Consider the following 19,023-nt stretch of genomic DNA (forward strand, 5'->3'; position numbering starts at 1 on the left):
AAGAAGACGACGACGACGACGACGGCGATGCTGGAAGGTATTTATATATATGAATGTATTCATGTGCGATATCACATCATAAAATAGAAATACTTATTCACGCGTGGATTTTCACAATTCGCCGCGATTGTGTAACGCCGGGCATGAGAAAGTTCAACACTCGAAATGAATAATAATAATAATAAAAAAAAAAATAAAGCAGAATTAATTGTATGTATATACATATATATATATATATATACACTGTGCGTATTCGAAACGATAATATAATATGTGTGTACGAGCTCAAACGCGCGAATAGCCCGTTTCTCTGGCACTGGTTCCAAAAAAAATGTCATAAAAAAAAAAAGAAATGACAAATAAATAATAATAACATATACCTAAATAAAAACTATAAGATGGGTCTATGCCCGCATTATATATAATTCAGAGACCTATTATATACATACATAAACATATTATTTGTTGTTATATGTATACTCGTATTGTACAGTGGCCGCCGATAACTTTTTTTTATTTTTGAAAATTATTAATGTATCATCATGTTTTTCTTTTCATATGTAAATACTCAAAGTAAGAATTTGTGTTACGATTTCACTCAATGGTTAAATATTAATAGACTATAGTATATACTATATACAGAAAATAAATATAACCGATGCTGTAGTAGCGATGTGCATGTGTTGATATGTAAATATTTTAAAAATTGAACTGTTGATTTCTATAATTACGTTAACGCGTGATTGCAAGAACAATATAATAACATAATATTTTAATTAATCAATAGTGCACTGCTGTCTACTATAATAGTCCCTTAAACGAGATTTTATGGCACATCACGATCGATGCATTAAATTTTGGTGGACAATTAAATATTAATCAATTTTTCATGCCTCCCGGCGTTAGTATATTATATTTATTATATACATTGAGAAAGAGATGATATAATTATATATAATAAGACATTGTAAGCCGTATATGGACGTGTACAATTTACAAATGATGACACTCTACATATTATAGTATAATTGCATTAATAATAGTTGAATTGAAAAAAATAATTTAATTATTATTTACTTCGCCCGAAACTTTGGTGAGAATGGGGTTTAATAAACGTAAGAAACTATGATTTACGTATAATCCATCAGATGACATGATTACTAACAGATGTTGATTAAAATTTAAAAACATATATTTTTATACATAATTACACGTCATAATACACGAATGTAAAGTTATTTATCGACTTATAAAATAGTATGCCTAGATATATTAAAATACCAAAAAGGTAGGTACTCTACTATACGAATGAAAAGTCCATAGACTTTTAATTTTCAAATCCTATATAATATTAGTTATATAATAATATAATTAATACACTTATTAAAGTCTAATTAAATGTAAATACAAATTAAAAGCATTTCATGAATTTAAACGGTTTTCAATAAGCTATTAATATATTCATTTCCTGCGAATTCTATATTTTATTTATATTCTGTTAAATAATCGAAAGTTTGAAATAATTATAATTAATTTGAATAAATATAAAAGTGAAAATATTATACTCAATATATTATAATTTATACTATATTATATATACAGGGATCTAATCGTTTTCGTTACTATAATTTTTTCCATAAAGTGTATAATAATATAAGAACTAATTAATTGTATTATATTTGATTGCATCTCATAAATTACTCATTGAAAATTATTAAGTTTTTTTTTAAATAGCGTAAAGTTATACATTTTTTATGAGCGATTGAAATTCATATACGACATCGATATTCACTTATTCACTAGTAGATAACGATTTCTCTTAAAACGATTGTGATAGATCCAACTCTTATTGTTAAATGTTGATATAAATATTTAGACTCGGTAAATAAAGCTTAAAAATTCAATATTAGATTCAACAAAAGACACTAAAAATGGTTTTTTTTATAATTGTTTAAAGAAAAAATAACGACTTTATACAAATTATTGTGTAGACAAAACATAATTCAATTTTCATGGTTAATAATTCTAATTTTTAAATCATAAAAACTTGATACGAAATTTCTTTTAAGTTAAACTTCAGAATCTTAAAATACAAATAAAATGGAAACTCAATAACTTGATTTTTTTTTTTTTTTTGGTCCCTAGGCCTAGCCTTAATAAGGTTAGGTTTCCTTAATAGACTCAATGTAATACTTGTAACTTTAAAAATACATTAGTGGAATTAATTTTTACCTCCTTTGAAATTTGAGTTATTGAGACTTGAATGTATATAATTTTTATAAAATTAAAGAAATAAAAATAATCGACAAAAAAAAATGGTCATCCATCTAATTTAATACCTAGCATAATTAGCATAAACCGCTAGCTGTACCAAAGGGAACTTGATAGAATCCCAAGATATTGGGAAGAAAAATATTATTTATTTTAAATTAGTTAAATAGTTTTAACTATCATTATAATTATCATATTTTCGTGATTTTGATGAATTTTATATTTTTATTCCCACTGTTACGTTATTATTTTTTTTTTTCCCGATTAGACCCACCTAGATCACTACATTTTAAATATTTTTATTAAAAAGTATAATAATATTTTTGAGTTTCAGTAATAAAAAAATAACAATAATAACCTAACCTTGAATAAATAAATAAAATATTTTATAAGTATTAAACTACAAAATAATGTTGTAAAAATATTTGACTCAAAAGTTAGTAACAATTATAATATACAAGATGATATAATAATAACTTTTAAATCTTAATAGTTATTAGTTACCTAACTGATTGAAATACAACTACATTTTTTAAACTATTAATGTTGTAGTGTACTTAAATAAGTTAAACATAATAAAATGTTAGGCACTAATAACCAATATTTTCAATCTTCAAAAGTTGATTATTTCCTATTTTTGGAAAGTTAATTAAATTTCTATACATATCTGTTAAGTCTTCAACTCAGCTCTTGTATCTACACCAATTTAAATTTATTCAATTAGCTCAATATAATTCCAGTTCAATAATGTTAGATAATTTAAAAAAACGTGTATACGTACCTACATGTCTGCAATGAATTTATACTCATAATGTTTAAAAAAATTCAATAATATATACCTTTTATGAATATTTTAATGTGTATTATATTGGTTTCGTTCAATACTATTATTTTGTTTTTTAACAGTACTTACACTATCTAAATTAATTATTTTAAAATACGAATTTATCCTAGTCGTTATTGACTCATTGCTTTATTAAGACTCATAAAATCTAAGATTAGATCTGAACTCGTTGTAAACAAAAATACGTCCAAAACCGTCGAATAACAGTGTACGTTTTTATATACAGAACACAGAGAAAACTAGGTGAAATTTGAGGAGAAATCTAAAAATAGAGTAAATATTAACCGGACTTTTCTATTTCAACTCCACAAAAATAAAAATTTGTTCAATTAATGTAAGTACCATGAAAGTAAAAAACGAGTTTTAAAATTTTATATTGACTGTATCAAGTCGTTTTTTTCATATTTTATGTTCTTGACTGATTGTCATTTCATACGATGTAATAAAATCATAAATAGGTATATATTATATCATAATTTCGGCCGCTCGTTGAAACGTAACGATTAGAACAAATAGAACAAACGCTCGTCCGAACTTCTTCCCCCTTCCTACACGGCTAACGACATGTTTGAGTGTTTGACACCTGTAATCAACGGAAAATCACAGTCATGGCATACACTACAGACTATCGCATATTATTATTATTATCAGTATCAACGACGATGACACCGGTGGAGAGTTGAGCCAGGAAATAGTCGGCTGATTCGCGGCACGTTCGGCCTCCGAAAGACGTGTAGGTACAATGTATTATATACTACGACTATATATATATATATATATATTGTGATACAACACGATCCTTGACCCGTCTAAAAAACGCGTATCGAACGCTGTGGATCGTCATCGTCGTTGACTGCGAAAATCATCGTCATTCGTCCACATCGTCGTATTTTTTGATGTATGGTTATTGACGTGCCTACGTCGCTTAAAAAAGAGCAAAAGTCGGCCGCCGTATACTATTACTGTATACACTCAGCCGCCACCGATCCGGCCCGCATTGTCGATAGGATTGTGGGTGAAGAAAAAACCATACTCGAGTATTACATAATATTTACGCTGTGGTTTTTAAAACGCACCCATAATAAATAATAATAACTTACGGACTTACGAACAGTCCCGAAGTATATTCGCGCAAGCCGCGGCGCGATAGTCGCGAACGCCGTCTAAAAATAGTTCGGGAGGTGGCGAGCGGCGACGAAAACAAACGATGCCGTCCGTAAGTTCTCGCGTGCTTGTGCTTGTATATAGGTACATATATATACATGGGTGGGTGCGTGCGTGCGCCTACCAAGTGTCCGCCGTTCGCCGCGTCCGGCTAAAAGTAAAAGCTTCACGCTATAAATAAACGGCGACGCGGCCGACCAATCGCGAGGCGTGTTGTGTGTCAAGTGTAACGCGCTCGTCTTCCTAAGCGAAACAGTGACGAGTCCTGTTCAATCCGGTGAAGTCCTGCGAAGTCAGCTGCCGCCGCTTTCCAGAGTCCAGGTTGAACATTTTTATTATTATTGTTGTTGTCGATACTTATAATATTTTCTATTTGCCGTAGATATTATGTTATTATTTTATAATTTTTTTTTATTCTCTCCACTCTTTTCTCCGTGTGTATGATATCGTAATTTTATAAACTCCCGACGATACCATAACAATAAAACGCTCTGTAATATTATTGTAAATTTTACATTAATTGTAGGTACCTATTTGTATGATAATATGTTATATTGGTACTTACAGCATATGGCAGCGTATACCGCGCCCGCTGTTTATAATAATAATAATAATAATAATAATATATTGTATTACCTCACCCCGTTGCCATTACCGTGATGATTTATATGCGCGCAATTCATTATAACGCTGTATAATATGATGATGATAATATCGGCAGTCGTCTGATAACCTAACACTTTTGTTAACTTGCTGTAAAATATCCCAACGGCATAGCAAGTCGAAATGATATTTGTCCGCGTAAATCGCGATCGGGTGGTAATGTGTATACACAGTTTAACACAACAATCATCGCGCGAAACCCCGTTTACTACCGCTGCCGGATACGACGTTACGTTATTTTTATTATTATTCTATTTATTATAACATCAATCACGCTCTACAGCATACGTGTGATAATATGACCGTAGGCTTTACTACGACGATTGCACGTTTCAACATTAATAACACCGGTGTTTTAATCATTTCAGATTATTATTTATCGTTTGAAAAGCACAAGACAACCCTTCAACCATGGCCGACGATGAAGTGAGTTCTAACCCAAGCGATTTTTGCCCACGTTTTTCTTTCAAAATAATCCTTGTTTTTCGTGTGCGCAGGCTAAGAAGGCAAAACAAGCGGAAATCGACCGCAAGAGGGCCGAAGTGCGCAAACGTATGGAAGAGGCGTCCAAGGCCAAGAAGGCCAAGAAGGGTTTCATGACCCCGGACAGAAAAAAGAAACTCCGTGTAAGTATAGGGCTGAGCTGTGCACGATCAACATAAAATCTCTGAAGTCGGAGATTTTTTTATTTCTTACATTCACGTCGTTTTTTCTGATCATTCTCGGGTGCGCAGCTGTTATTGAGAAAAAAGGCGGCCGAAGAATTAAAGAAAGAACAAGAACGCAAAGCTGCCGAACGAAGGCGGATCATCGAAGAACGGTGCGGACAACCGAAGAATATCGACGACGCCGGCGAAGGTAAATGGTTAAATTTTCATTACTATTATTAAAATAGCCCCACGACATTTCCTGGCGATGGGCCGACGCTGCACTGCAGCGACGGTATCATATATACATGCGCGCCAGTTCGATTGCCTATCGCGTCGGACGACGTACACCGTAATACGAAAATAAACGGAGTAAATTATTTTTTGTTAATTTATTTTTTCTGTTTGCTTTCTCTCGGGAACGCGACACAATATATAGATACGATCAAACGAGTGATCAAAGAGTATTACGACAGGATCACAAAATTAGAAGATCAAAAGTTCGACTTGGAATACGTTGTGAAAAAGAAAGATTTCGAGGTTAGACGATCGTCGTTTTACCGCCTGGCCATAAATAATATATCATATCATGGCTTAAACGCTTTTCGTGCTTTTCAAAACAATTCGATGCGCTTTTTTCGTGTATGCTTTTTCGTCGCTTTCGGGACGTTCAACAAACGTTTTTATACGAGAAAAGACCGTAGTACTCCTTTCTCTCTTACAATGCTTTTAGTTTATAATATGTGTCTGTCTTGTACTTCAACCTATATTTTGGCCGTCTCAGTTTTTTTTTTTTTTTTGGCTTGACGTCAAAGTCTTCAAACACACAAGGGCATCTGTAGTTGACGTTTTATATTATGTACGTTCTTCGGGCCAACGTTAACACTAACGCTTAATTAAAAAAAAAAACCACACTGTATAGGTACTGTTGCCAAAACGAGCAGTATATACATACTACAATAATAATAATATAATACACCAAGAACATTAATTTCGAATCATTCAAACAGCATAAAATTCGCTATTTTCTGGTTTAGTTCTGATTTTATGAGTGATTTATTTATTTACATAAGTGTTAGTATATAATATATATATATATATATATATATATATATACATCATATATTATGCGTAGGAGGTATATGTATAGATCACACTACTGCAGATGTTAACTCGTTTGGAAAATTGAATGTAAAATCGTAAGATGAATATTTCATATATTATAAATAATGTATAATCGGTTACGATGCAGCCCACCAGACGTCAAAAAATTACCTGTTTAAAATATGTTCGAATCGGTATCCGTTTTGCTTTTCTATTTTACTATCTTACAGTATTGATGTTTAGAGGAGCTTGCGGAAATTTGCGAAGAATTATGGAAACGGGTTTACACCGTAGAGGGAATAAAATTTGACTTGGAAAGGGATATCAGGATGAAAGTTTTCGAGGTAATTTGCAACATGCACCTTTTACCTACAGCATGTTGACGATTACGTCGTCAGAATACTTTTTATCACAAATTCCTATTACAATTTTAAATCACATCGACGAATGCACAATGTGTTGTATTGCAGTATTATTTAAATGCGTTGTGTTATTTTTACTAATTTTTTTATTATTATTATTATTATTAATATTCTCTAATGGATTATTTTTTAAATATTATTGATTGTGGTGATTAACTTTTAACTAGTACTAAACTTTTGTAATGGGATACTATGCACTTGTTTTTAATATACCAATCTATATACAATAGTTTTGGTACAACTATAGATGACTAAAGGGGTTTTATAGTCCCTCAAATAACTGTAGAAATAATATTATTTAAATAATTTATGGTTTATACGATAAATGCAATATTTTTTATATTTTCCGATCATAATATTATTATGATAAATACGTATTATAGAGCTGCAGGTAGTGGCCTCTTAATATATTCGAAATGCATGTTGACCAATTGTCCCAAAGGGGTACGCTTAATAATTACCATATAAAATGTAAATGTATTCATTTTCGTTAAACTCGTTTTCCCATAATGCATTAATAGTTAGTAATAATAATAATAATAATAATAATAATAATAGAACACGGAGAGCTTAATAAACCAATACGCAATATATGATTTAAACCCATAATGTAATTAACTCACCGAGCAATATATTTAATCAAACACACTAGAACAGTTTAATTAAATCGAGCTTTATTGCATACTCGCCTGCGGTTTACCGACAAAGATCAAAGGTCTTGTCCGTATGTTTTTGTCAGAAGCAAATTGTATAATGAAATTATTTCATCGGTATTAAAAACAAAGGTTAGCGAATAACGATAACGATAATTACATAAACGTCGCGGTTTTTATTCACAAGACTCAGCAATTCGTTTTATACATACAACAAGTTTTTGATCCAAAAATAAACGAGCATGACGTATTACATACTCGTAATTTAATTATATTTTTGACATGATATTACAGACAAAAACATTCATCTGCATGATTGTACCCCTTATCCCACTGAAGTTATGTATGTATCAGACGATTAAAGAAAGAAAGAAAAACGCCATGCAAATGTTAACAAATTAGGAAATGTATTTGTAGTATTTTCAATAGTAATATTATCATAACAACATATTTTGTTTTTCAAAAGTTTAAATATTAAATACGTAGGTACCTGCACTGTATATAACTCCAACCTAACGATAACAAATTATTTGACATTGCATACGTTTATTGTACTGAATTATTTTGCTATATGAAATGTTTTTAACAACCAATACAATTAAACCACTAAATTAACTGAATATGGTGTGATTATTTTTAAATAATATTTTTGGGTATTTTAGATCAGCGAATTGAACAGCCAAGTCAATGACTTACGAGGAAAATTGTAAGTATTAACGGATTACACTGTAGTCAATTAGACATTTTTCAGTGTATTTTTTTTACATTGTTACTATTTCTTTCAGCGTCAAACCAACTTTGAAGAAGGTTTCCAAATACGAAAACAAATTCGCAAAACTCCAAAAGAAAGCAGCGGAATTCAACTTCAGAAACCAACTGAAAGTAGTGAAGAAAAAAGAGTTCACCTTGGAAGAAGAAGACAAAGAAGTAGGTTCATGTTTTTACCATACTATGTTGCTAATATTATATTGTGTTATACCTATATACCTATTCCTACAAACAAACGATTTTATATATTTAGTAAAATAATCATTTTTTTTTTTTGTAACAGAAAAAACCCGATTGGTCCAAAAAGGGAGACGAAAAGAAGGTAAAGGAAGAAGTGGAATACGAGGCATAAAGACCTCGAACAAAGTTTATCATTGTATTTTCAATGAATTGCATATTTTTACCCAGTTTTATTTATTTTCATTATTCTATGTTCTTTCAACACCAGCATGTAATTGTTATTAACTATAACCAAAATATTTGTTGTCAAATATGACAGATCATAAATGTCTCATTAAAGTTATTTCGTGTACAAGTTTATTAACATACCCAAACAATCAACCTATGTCTTTACCTTTGTATAATCCTTAAAAAAAATCACGTTATACTCAAACCTTTTCAATGCACATATACCTAATACCTATTCTTGTTCAGTGACTCAAAACGATAATCTACATAATTTTTAACATGTTCACTTTTGTAATTATTTATTAATTTTTTTACTAATTTAAATATTTAATACAATTTATTGCAATGTTCCAAAAAACCCTGATTTAATGAACCTTAATTGACATTTCCAATATTTATCCAAGAATTTTTTTTCTATTTATAAATAATGGAAATAATTAAATTATAATTATGTGTAGCAGTTCTATCAGTTTTACAGGAATATATCATTTTATCAACTTCGTATATACTATATACGTCATGCATGAATAAATACAATTTTTTATCCAGTGTTAGTCCCTTTACATAATTATGATTATATTTTATACATTTTCAATGTTTGACATTCATAAGGATTTCTTCAATTTATTATGTGTTATCCTTTTATTGTAACATTTTTACTGCACATTTACACTGAATGATGGTAATTTTAAAATGACGTCGCAGCTATTCAGGTAAATTGAATATTTTTTATATATAGTATTATTTTTACCTAATAGATAAATTACATGCTTCAAAGCAAATTATTTTTAAATGACTATAAATGCTTATTGGAAGATCATATTATTATGTGAATATAGAGAAAGATTTACAAACGTTAATTGTTAAGAAGAAGTATAAAAAAATAGTGAATCATTGAAAAAGCTAAAAACATAAACACAAAAATCTAAATACATAGATTACAAAACAATAATATAGTAGACATCAGTATCATAGCTACCGCAGGCGCAACAGAAACAGTTACATCGAGGTGTAAACATTTATAGAGATTCACAGTTCTGTTTTAGTGTCGAACATTATAATTCTATTATTTCGGAGTAAACAATTATTGGGCTTCGGGGCGCATTTATGAGTAGCTACGCTACTAATAGAGATACGTCATACAAAGATATATTCTGGTACCTAAAATCAGATTGTTGAAAAAATATGATGAATTAATTACATTTTCTATAAAGATCAAGCGGAAAAGGAAAAAGTTAACGAGAGTGTAAGAAAGCGCCTGTAAAATGTCGTGTGAAAGACAAAAAAAGATATATAAGCAGAGTCCTACCATATAGATAATGTTCATCTCCTACACATATGGCTCGAAGCCAAAGTTTTATCTTTTTTGTGCGTGTTTCCAATTCTTGGTATATATATCATATTACTAAAAAAAAAAAGGAAATCGAAAAAATGTATGTCGAAGTAAATTTTTGAGGATGTGTTCAACCAGACTGCACCAAAGAAATATATTTTATTTTTATAGGTCACATAGACTGATTTATTTAAAAATATTATTTATAAAAGTGCAGCATTTTTGTTTTGTCTCCATCCGTATTAGACGGAGATAAAAAAAATATGCTGTATACGTATATACCGTATAGAAAACGTGATCTTTGCTTTTTCTCGCGTCTTTGAAACAATATAATAATTAATAAATATGGTAAGAGCAATAAAACAATATTATTTGCAATTATCAATTTTTTTTTTTTTTAATATTTACAATAACTATGACAGTTATAGTTAATTGAAAGTTGTAAAATTTAAATACCCATTACTTATATACATAGTTTGGTTAAAATACGTAGGGATATACTTTTTTTAGTAATATGATTTGATAGGTTTTTCTACGGTTTAAATTTTTGTCTGTGCATTAATAATTACCTATCATTAATGATTCTACGAATCTATACTTGTATTATAGTTACCTAGTAAAAACAAAACAAATATAACCAATATGCTTAAAACAGTGTTCAGAATACATTAAATTATAAATTATAGAAGTAAAACTTTCAAATCGTTAAATATTTTATTTAGTTTATTTAATATTGTTCTAATACCCTGGAGTATGTTTATATTAGAATAAATACAATTTCTAATATTAATAATTGTATTATAATATCAACTTTATACTAAGTTATTATTTTATAAACAAGAACGTAAAAGATATTTTCTTAAGACTGTTTCACTAATGTGCAACATAGAATTTGAGAAATAAGTGCTAAGTTAAGTGCTAACAGATTAAATGATATCCTTCTCAGTATAATTTTGTAAAAACAAATGTGCTTTCTAATTCTTAATGGTTAAAATTACTAAGAATGAAGGAAGTGAAATGATTAGTGAAATCTGATCTATGATACACATCCGAATGAGATGATAAAAAAAATATTTGATATTATAATATAGCTTTATTATTATTTATTTATTTATTTTTTTTTGAATAGATAGACAGACTGTATGATAAATAATGTTTTAAATGTAATTTTAAGTCAAATTATCTAACCACATGTATATTGGTAAAAATTATACTTCTCACGTCTGTTTATAACATAAAAAAGGGTGAAGGAGAAGACGGCGACGGTACCGAAGACGAAAAGACCGACGACGGTTTGACTACAGAAGGCGAATCTGTCGCGGGCGATATGACGGATGCGACGGAAGACGCTCAAAGCGACAACGAGATACTCGAACCAGAACCAGTGGTTGAACCCGAACCAGAACCTCAACCACCATCCCCTGCGCCAGAGGGTGAATTTTGATCCAATTTAATTTTTAATGTAAATATTGACCAAATTTTTTTTTTTGTTTGTTTGTTATTGTTAACGTCTAGAACTTTGGGCATATCTCAAGGACACTGTGTGTTCGAATAACCCGCTCAGCGTCGACGACTTGGTTGACAAACTTATGACTGCAGTAACAGCTATACCACAACCCCTACTGAACTCTGTGGTTAAAGATACTATCAAAAAACAAAAATCAATTGACGAAGGTGATAACAATTTTTATAATAATACATATTTTTTATATAATAAGGGGTTAAACCAGTCATTACTTCAGTAGTGGTATTGACTAAATATCAAGGGGAGAGGAAAGACGAATCAAGTATCGTGAAAAATATGGGTATCAAAATAATTGCTAAAAAAAGACTACCCAAACAAATTTTTGTTTTATTCTTGTTAATTTTTAAAACTTTTATAATATCTACAATAATAATAATTGCTAATCAAACTAGCCTCAAAATATTATGTATGAATTAATTACTTATTACTATTTAGTTTTAACTTTTAACCTCGCCTAAACTTGATGATAAAATGCACGAAATTAAAATTAATAAATAAAAAAGTTTTAAAATTATTCTAAAATTCTTAAATTACTAGTACCTACTTATTTTTATAATCGGGAAAACAAACCAAAATTGAGGAATAACTGTTATTATTACGCATATCTAATTTTCAACAAAATCGATTCTATTTTATTGATATTATTTTTTATTAATCAAAAACAAATAATCCTAAATAATTGAAATTTTCATAAAATGTCTAAATTGCAGTTTTTATTCACGATGAAATTATAAAAATATTTTGTCGATTTTTAAACAATTTATAGACATAAGAAATTTTCTACTTTATTTTAGTTTTTTTTCATAAATGTCGATTAAAAATTATTTTACTTGAAAATTTAATATAAAGCTCCTCAAATTATTAATTGTTCAATTAAAAAATATCGAAAATCCATGGTCACAATACTTTTCATAAATATTTAAAGTTAGAATTTTGACAATCGATAAAAATCATGTGAATTAGTAATTTATTTTGTTGTTTGAAATTCATAAAAAAAAATTATTTTTATAATTAAGATATAAACATTTTACATAAGGTTTTTTATAAGCTTTTTATCTATGTATGAAAAAAAATGTCCACCGGAAAGCCTAATTAATTTTGTATGAGCATTTCAAGTTCAAATATTTACAAAATTAGAATAATATTTACCCGTGAAATAATTATTTTATCTCAAACAAATTTTGATATTTAATTGTATATAATTTAATGAATACTTAATATTTTTGATATTAACGAAAGTTTTATTTTGTTATAATTAAAAACCATTATTTGTGGAATTTAAAATTATGTATATAAATATATTTTATACACACAAATCACTCAACTACATTTTTAAATGCAATGTTTTCGATGAAAATTAATCCAATCAACTGTATAACTTACTAATAGTAAAATACATTTTATCAAAAATCGTGATATTACATTCAAATTTAACATTAAAAACTTAGGTAATAATTAAATTATTACAACCAAAATATTGAAAAACATTCGTAGTTAATACACACATACATTGTCACATTGATAAACTTCAGATAATATAAAATATATATGTGTATATAATGATCTCTAGCAATTTAAACCGTAGTATACCAGATACGTTTACACGTAAGACACTTAGGTTCTATGAATTCACACGCATATTTTCAATTTTTTCCATAACACACTCTGAATCCAACAAACGAATTTGTAATTTTTCTAGCTAATATTAATTATTATAGTTACTACAATAAATTATAAAATTACTAAAATCATAACACTATTTAATGCTTTTCATGCGCAGGACTCGAAGGTGGTCCTCCGGCCGAAGGCGATCCTGCAGCACCCGCGGATCCGGCCGATCCGTCCGCCACACCGGCCGATCCATCCGAAGTGCCAACTGATCCGGCAACCGAAACGGCGGCACCGTCGGACCCGGCCGCTGAAGTGGCGACGCCGACCGACCCGGCCACCGCAGCGACAGAACCGGTGGACCCGGCCACAGCTTCTGCGGCTGAAGCGCAGCCAGCACCACCGGCCGAAGGCGAACAACCAGCGGTCACCGAGGAAGTTAAACCGGCGGAAGCGCCCGCCGCAGAGGCCGCGCCGGAAGCAGCGCCTGCAGAAGCAGCAGAAAGCGTACCAGAACCAGCAGCAACAGGTGATAGCAAAATAAAGTCGATGGTCTAATTTCGGTCTCGATGAATCAGTGTATAATAGTTACATCAATATTTCTATGTAGTGGCGTGACCGTGAAACTCCACAGCCCTGTATAAAGCCTGTTGGAGTCCCCCGTGACCACAGAGATTAAATGACTACAACTGAACAGTGGGGGAAAAAAATACATATAATTTATACCTACCAATCTTTCCGTTGCTCTGAACCTAAAATAATATACAGTTTATCATTATTATCTATCGTAGTCTATACCAAGGATGGGCAACTAAAGTTACTAGAAGGCCAATTTCAGAAAATTAAAATCTAGCGGGCCAGAGCATAAAAAGCAAAAAAAAGGTCATTTTAAGTATACATTTTAATTAGCATTTATTTTTTTAATAATAAATAAATAGTCATTCTCTCACGAGGTGTTAAAAGTTCTATTTTCATCATAAATTGTACGCTTTTTTGTGGACATTTTTAAGCACTATAAAAACACGAAAATAATAAATTCAACGACGGCACGACACGAATGTACAAACAGCTATACGTAAACATACGTGTGGTGTGTGTAATGTGTATATACTAATATACTATAGGTACTATGACATTGACATTTAGATATTTAACGATGTTCAATACCAGATAACAATTATTATATCCATAAGATAGACTATACATATAGATCATTGATTATAGAGTATAAGTCGATTAACTTTAAAATTGTATGATGTTATTTGGAAATGTAGGATGGGCCAGGTAAAAAATGCTCGAGAGCTGGATTATATAATATATTATTTTATTATTATTATTATTGGTTGGTCTATATAAAAGATTATATTCAAATCTGTTTTGCAAACAAGTATTTGAAACTTAAATGTTCATAAAAATTGCTTAGATTTTTTTTTTTTAATTTTATAATGGTTGAAACTTGCGTATTATTCACGCATTTATCATATTTGTATTCAAATTTTAAATTTTTTGTATAAGTTTGATAAATCAAAATAATATATTTATATACATATTTTCCAACGTAGCTATAGCATATAGATAAGTTTGTTACAAAATAATAAAAATGATGATAAATAACTACTACCTATTCTAAACGTATGTTCCTAATTTTTAATTTATTTATTTTTCAGCTTAACAAAGACAATGCAAAAACAAGAGTCGTTCAATCATGCATTCTGAATATTTTATACTTAACATCGTCAAATACAATCGGCGTTATTTTACTATTGTGTTCTTGCAATTTTTTTTAATTAACCACATTGGATAATTATAATGCATACAAATTGTTTTCCGTATTAAAAACAAATACCTAATGATCTGTGTTCTATTGATTTTTCATATAAAATGAATGCAATAAAAATATACAAAGAAATAATGCAATGTTATACACCAATTGATAGAAATTATTTCGCGATTGCATATTTTCTCCCAAAACAATAAAACATAGTATTAAGTAATATTAGGTTGAATTAATATGCAAAGGTTGAAAGGTCTAATATTTATGTAAATATCCAGGCCCAGATAAATTATACCTACATTTTATTAAAAAACAATAAATAAATTATTAAGTACAAGAATATACAAGTAGGTACGTCAAATAGAATTATAGATTGTAATAATAAATCAATATTCGTATCCTTGAACTTAGAAAAATTTCAGTTATTTTACCATTAAAAAAAATATGAATTATTTTTTTTTTATTTATGGAGGAATTATTGTATGATTTAAATATTATTAAATTATAAACATATCTTGTCAAATTTAAAAAAAAAAAACAAAAACTCATCACACAGCAATACAGCATACACTATAAGTACGTCATGTTATCACATTTCTCATATTACGTACATGTAAACCAAACAGTTTACGTCTAGTCGTCAACTATTAATATTATTATTGCCTTTGAAAAAAAGTAAAGTATAACTGTATAAGTTGTATTATATAACACAAATATTACTTAATTCGAATAAAAAATTAATAAATTCATAATAGTATACTAGTACGAGTACATAGTATTATTATGTAACAAATGCGTTTGGCTAGACGATGAATTATATAATACATAATTAAAGATTTAAAAAAAATGTTAAGAGTTAAGGAAATCAATAAAATTCGTGGCAAGATAATTTAAATTGTTGGGGCAATCAACTTGTTGAAAACTTATGTTATAAATTAATATTATATGCTTCATAATATGGAATAAATCTGCATAAATAATTGGCATGAATGCAGAAGTCGATTAATTATGTTGTCGAAATAGGCAAAATATGAGTATGTAGCACAACATATGTAATGTATACCATGTTAATTATTGCCAAATTATTTTGTTCTCGAAGTTAAGAAACTTTAACCAAAACATACCATAACTAACTAACTAAAATATTTACATCAATTTTTTTTAACGTTAGGTTATTGTATTAAAGTGCTTTTGAGAAATTTGTCTATTAATAAAATATTCATTTATAATAAAATTAAGCAATATAATTTAAGTGAATAAATTATAGTCTTAATGAGTGTGTACAAATATTCAAAATAAATAATCAAATCGTACAAAATATGTTCGATTATTTATAAATTGTGACAGTATAATGTTATTATCAAGTATAGTTTTAAATTATATTAATACGCAGTAATCATTTCGCCTGCCAAAATATCAGATAGACAACTTAAGATACACCCAAGATACACCAGATATTAACCATTATATTATATTTCTAAGAATATTTTATAATATAATTTATATAATATACATTGCTATTATTTATAACTATATGAATTATAATTTTTTGTATTAATACAATAATAAGATAGTATTTTATATAAAATGAATAGTTCACAGCTGTTTTTCTTATACTAAGTAAATACCAATTATAATGTATCGTAGAACGGAATGATAATAAAATCTGAAAAACTATACGTAATACATGTCTATGTATATGTAATTTATGTCATGGTGTATAAACTATGATAATTGATATTTTTAGTAACAGTTGATATTTTTTGAATAATAACTAGAGCTTTCAGACTAGGATTTGAACATGAATTAGGATTCACGTGAATATGTGTTTTTTGTCCACTTGTATGAAACAAGTATTGTTTAACAATGTATTGCTTACATCTTGTAAAAGTAATTGTTGCTTTACGTTAAACTTTTTATTTTATTCCAGTAATGAAACAATATATAGGGAAATCCTATATTCAATTGTCAAGTCTTAAGTGTTAAAATTAAAAAAGCGTGGTCAAGTGGACACTGCCCTGCTGTACATTAGGTGCCGAGTAGATCACTATAATATATATATACCTATATATGAGTGTTAAATTGAAATCCAATGATAAGTATCATGGTTACGAAAAACGATTCTAAACGGAGATGATGTGTCAGCCTATGATATAATGTATAAAATATAGTATATTTTAAATTGAGTGGTGAAAAATATGGTTTATGTTTTAATGACTTGAATGCCCCAAAATTAAACCATGTTCAGAAAATGCTAATTTAAACAACTGGTGTATGTTGCAAGTACGACTAGTAATTTTAAACTATAACAAAAATGGTTATCTTAAAAGTGAACTTTGGGTTTCATAAAAATTTAAACTAAAGATAAGTTTTTTTTTAATTGACTAACGTTCAAGTTCTCTTATATTACCTATTGTAAATTTGTAAAACAAACTTATGGAAAATCTTGTATTAAATTTTCAACTCTTAGCTACTTTTACAAAAATGTTTATACATTTTTCAACTACAAAATAATTTGCAAATATTCACAATTTTAACGAATTTTTGTCAATATTTGAACTTCAAACGCTAACAAAAAAAAATGTGCCTATGTATTATTATAATTTTTAAATCACTATAAGATTAACTCATGAGGAACTTTGTATTCAATTTTAAACATTAAATTATGCAAAGAAAATGCCAATCTAAGTAATTTGTAAAATTTTCAAGTATCTACGACTTATATTTTTTGAATAATAACAAATATTTAAAATCGTTTGAGGATAAATCGTTATCGTTACGAAATTTCTTAAAAATCAAAAATTCAAATGTTCATAACATTTTTTTTTATAATCAATAATGAAGCTTCGAGTTTTCTCTGTAACTATTTAAAGAAAAACTTTTAACTTATGGAAAAATTTGTGTTGAATTTTTTAACCTTAGATATAAATATAAAAAAATTTATGAATTTTCAACTATAAAATTTTCGTGATTTTGACATACATCGTAAAAATTTGAACTATAAACGCTTATAAAAAAAAATTGTGACTAACGATTTTTAATTTTTTTTAGCTACAATAATAACAACTTATAAGGAACCTTGTATTAAACTTTCAAGTTTTTTTGGTCATCCAAAATTTTTTTACCGACACTTCAAAAAAAAAATTCGCATAAAAATCGAAAATTTCAGTGGTCTATAAAGAACTCAAAAAAAGTCAAAATATTTTGATAATTTAACTGTATATAGATAATACTAACATAAACATTTGGTGAAAATTTCAAGACAATATAAAAAAATCGATTTGGTCAAAAAATTGTTTTGCGTAAAAATTCCCGTTTTTCCGTCACTTTTAAATTCTGAACGGAGTGATGAATGTATTGATTTTACAATGATGTGTGTTTTTTTTTTTGTGTCTGTCGACAACATTTGGAGCAGTAAAAATGCTTCGATTTTTGACTTCAGCCCCTCTTTGAAAAGAAAATTGAATCTAGTTGGTACTTTGGGGGGTTAAAAGTTAAAAATTTTCAATATTTTTTAAATGAATCGGGAATTATATGTTTAGGTATGTAAGTTTTTTATAAACAATTTGGTATAAAAAAAAATAATTTAACTGAGCTGTATTTTATATAACGTTATTTAATACATTGTAAGACGATATAATACATATACATTATACACTCCTATGATTTCACCGTAAAGACTATATAGTATAATTTCTTATTAACCGTAAAATACACTATATTTTTTTAAATAATAACATCAGTGGCGTAGACAGGAATTTTCATTGGGGGGAAGGGCATATATAATATAAATCTATCCAAAAAACTAGCTATTTTATATACAAAAAAAATTTTCTTTC

General features: G+C 28.5%; 1 protein-coding gene across 3 annotated transcripts; it reads left to right on the top strand.

Annotated features, from left to right (window-relative positions):
* The first annotated feature begins 4,443 nt into the window (after window positions 1–4,443).
* LOC114127124 (troponin I) lies at window positions 4,444–15,261 on the top strand. 3 transcript variants are annotated; one of them, XM_050208177.1, is made up of 12 exons: window positions 4,444–4,600; window positions 5,311–5,368; window positions 5,440–5,568; window positions 5,677–5,800; window positions 6,029–6,129; window positions 8,431–8,474; window positions 8,554–8,695; window positions 8,820–8,858; window positions 11,521–11,710; window positions 11,793–11,951; window positions 13,583–13,939; window positions 15,078–15,261. In XM_050208177.1, the coding sequence occupies exons 2-12, from the start codon at window positions 5,354–5,356 to the stop codon at window positions 15,080–15,082; spliced, it is 1,305 nt and encodes a 434-aa protein (XP_050064134.1). In that variant the 5' UTR covers window positions 4,444–4,600; window positions 5,311–5,353; the 3' UTR covers window positions 15,083–15,261. The 3 variants fall into 3 exon arrangements, with proteins under 3 accessions (XP_050064134.1, XP_050064135.1, XP_050064136.1); XM_050208178.1 differs by lacking the exon at window positions 6,029–6,129 and adding an exon at window positions 6,937–7,037; XM_050208179.1 differs by lacking the exons at window positions 11,521–11,710; window positions 11,793–11,951; window positions 13,583–13,939; window positions 15,078–15,261 and having other exon boundaries at window positions 4,447–4,600; window positions 8,820–9,059.
* Window positions 15,262–19,023: the final 3,762 nt, after the last annotated feature.

This window comes from Aphis gossypii, unplaced genomic scaffold, assembly GCF_020184175.1.
Source record: "Aphis gossypii isolate Hap1 unplaced genomic scaffold, ASM2018417v2 Contig00007, whole genome shotgun sequence".
Taxonomy (NCBI): domain Eukaryota; kingdom Metazoa; phylum Arthropoda; class Insecta; order Hemiptera; family Aphididae; genus Aphis; species Aphis gossypii.

Excerpts from the sequence above, each read along its gene's own strand:
- LOC114127124 (XM_050208177.1), top strand. Across the intron at positions 8,696-8,819 it reads TGGAAGAAGAAGACAAAGAA|AAAAAACCCGATTGGTCCAA; the intron begins GTAGGTTCATGT and ends TTTTTGTAACAG. Across the intron at positions 8,859-11,520 it reads AAAAGGGAGACGAAAAGAAG|GGTGAAGGAGAAGACGGCGA; the intron begins GTAAAGGAAGAA and ends AACATAAAAAAG.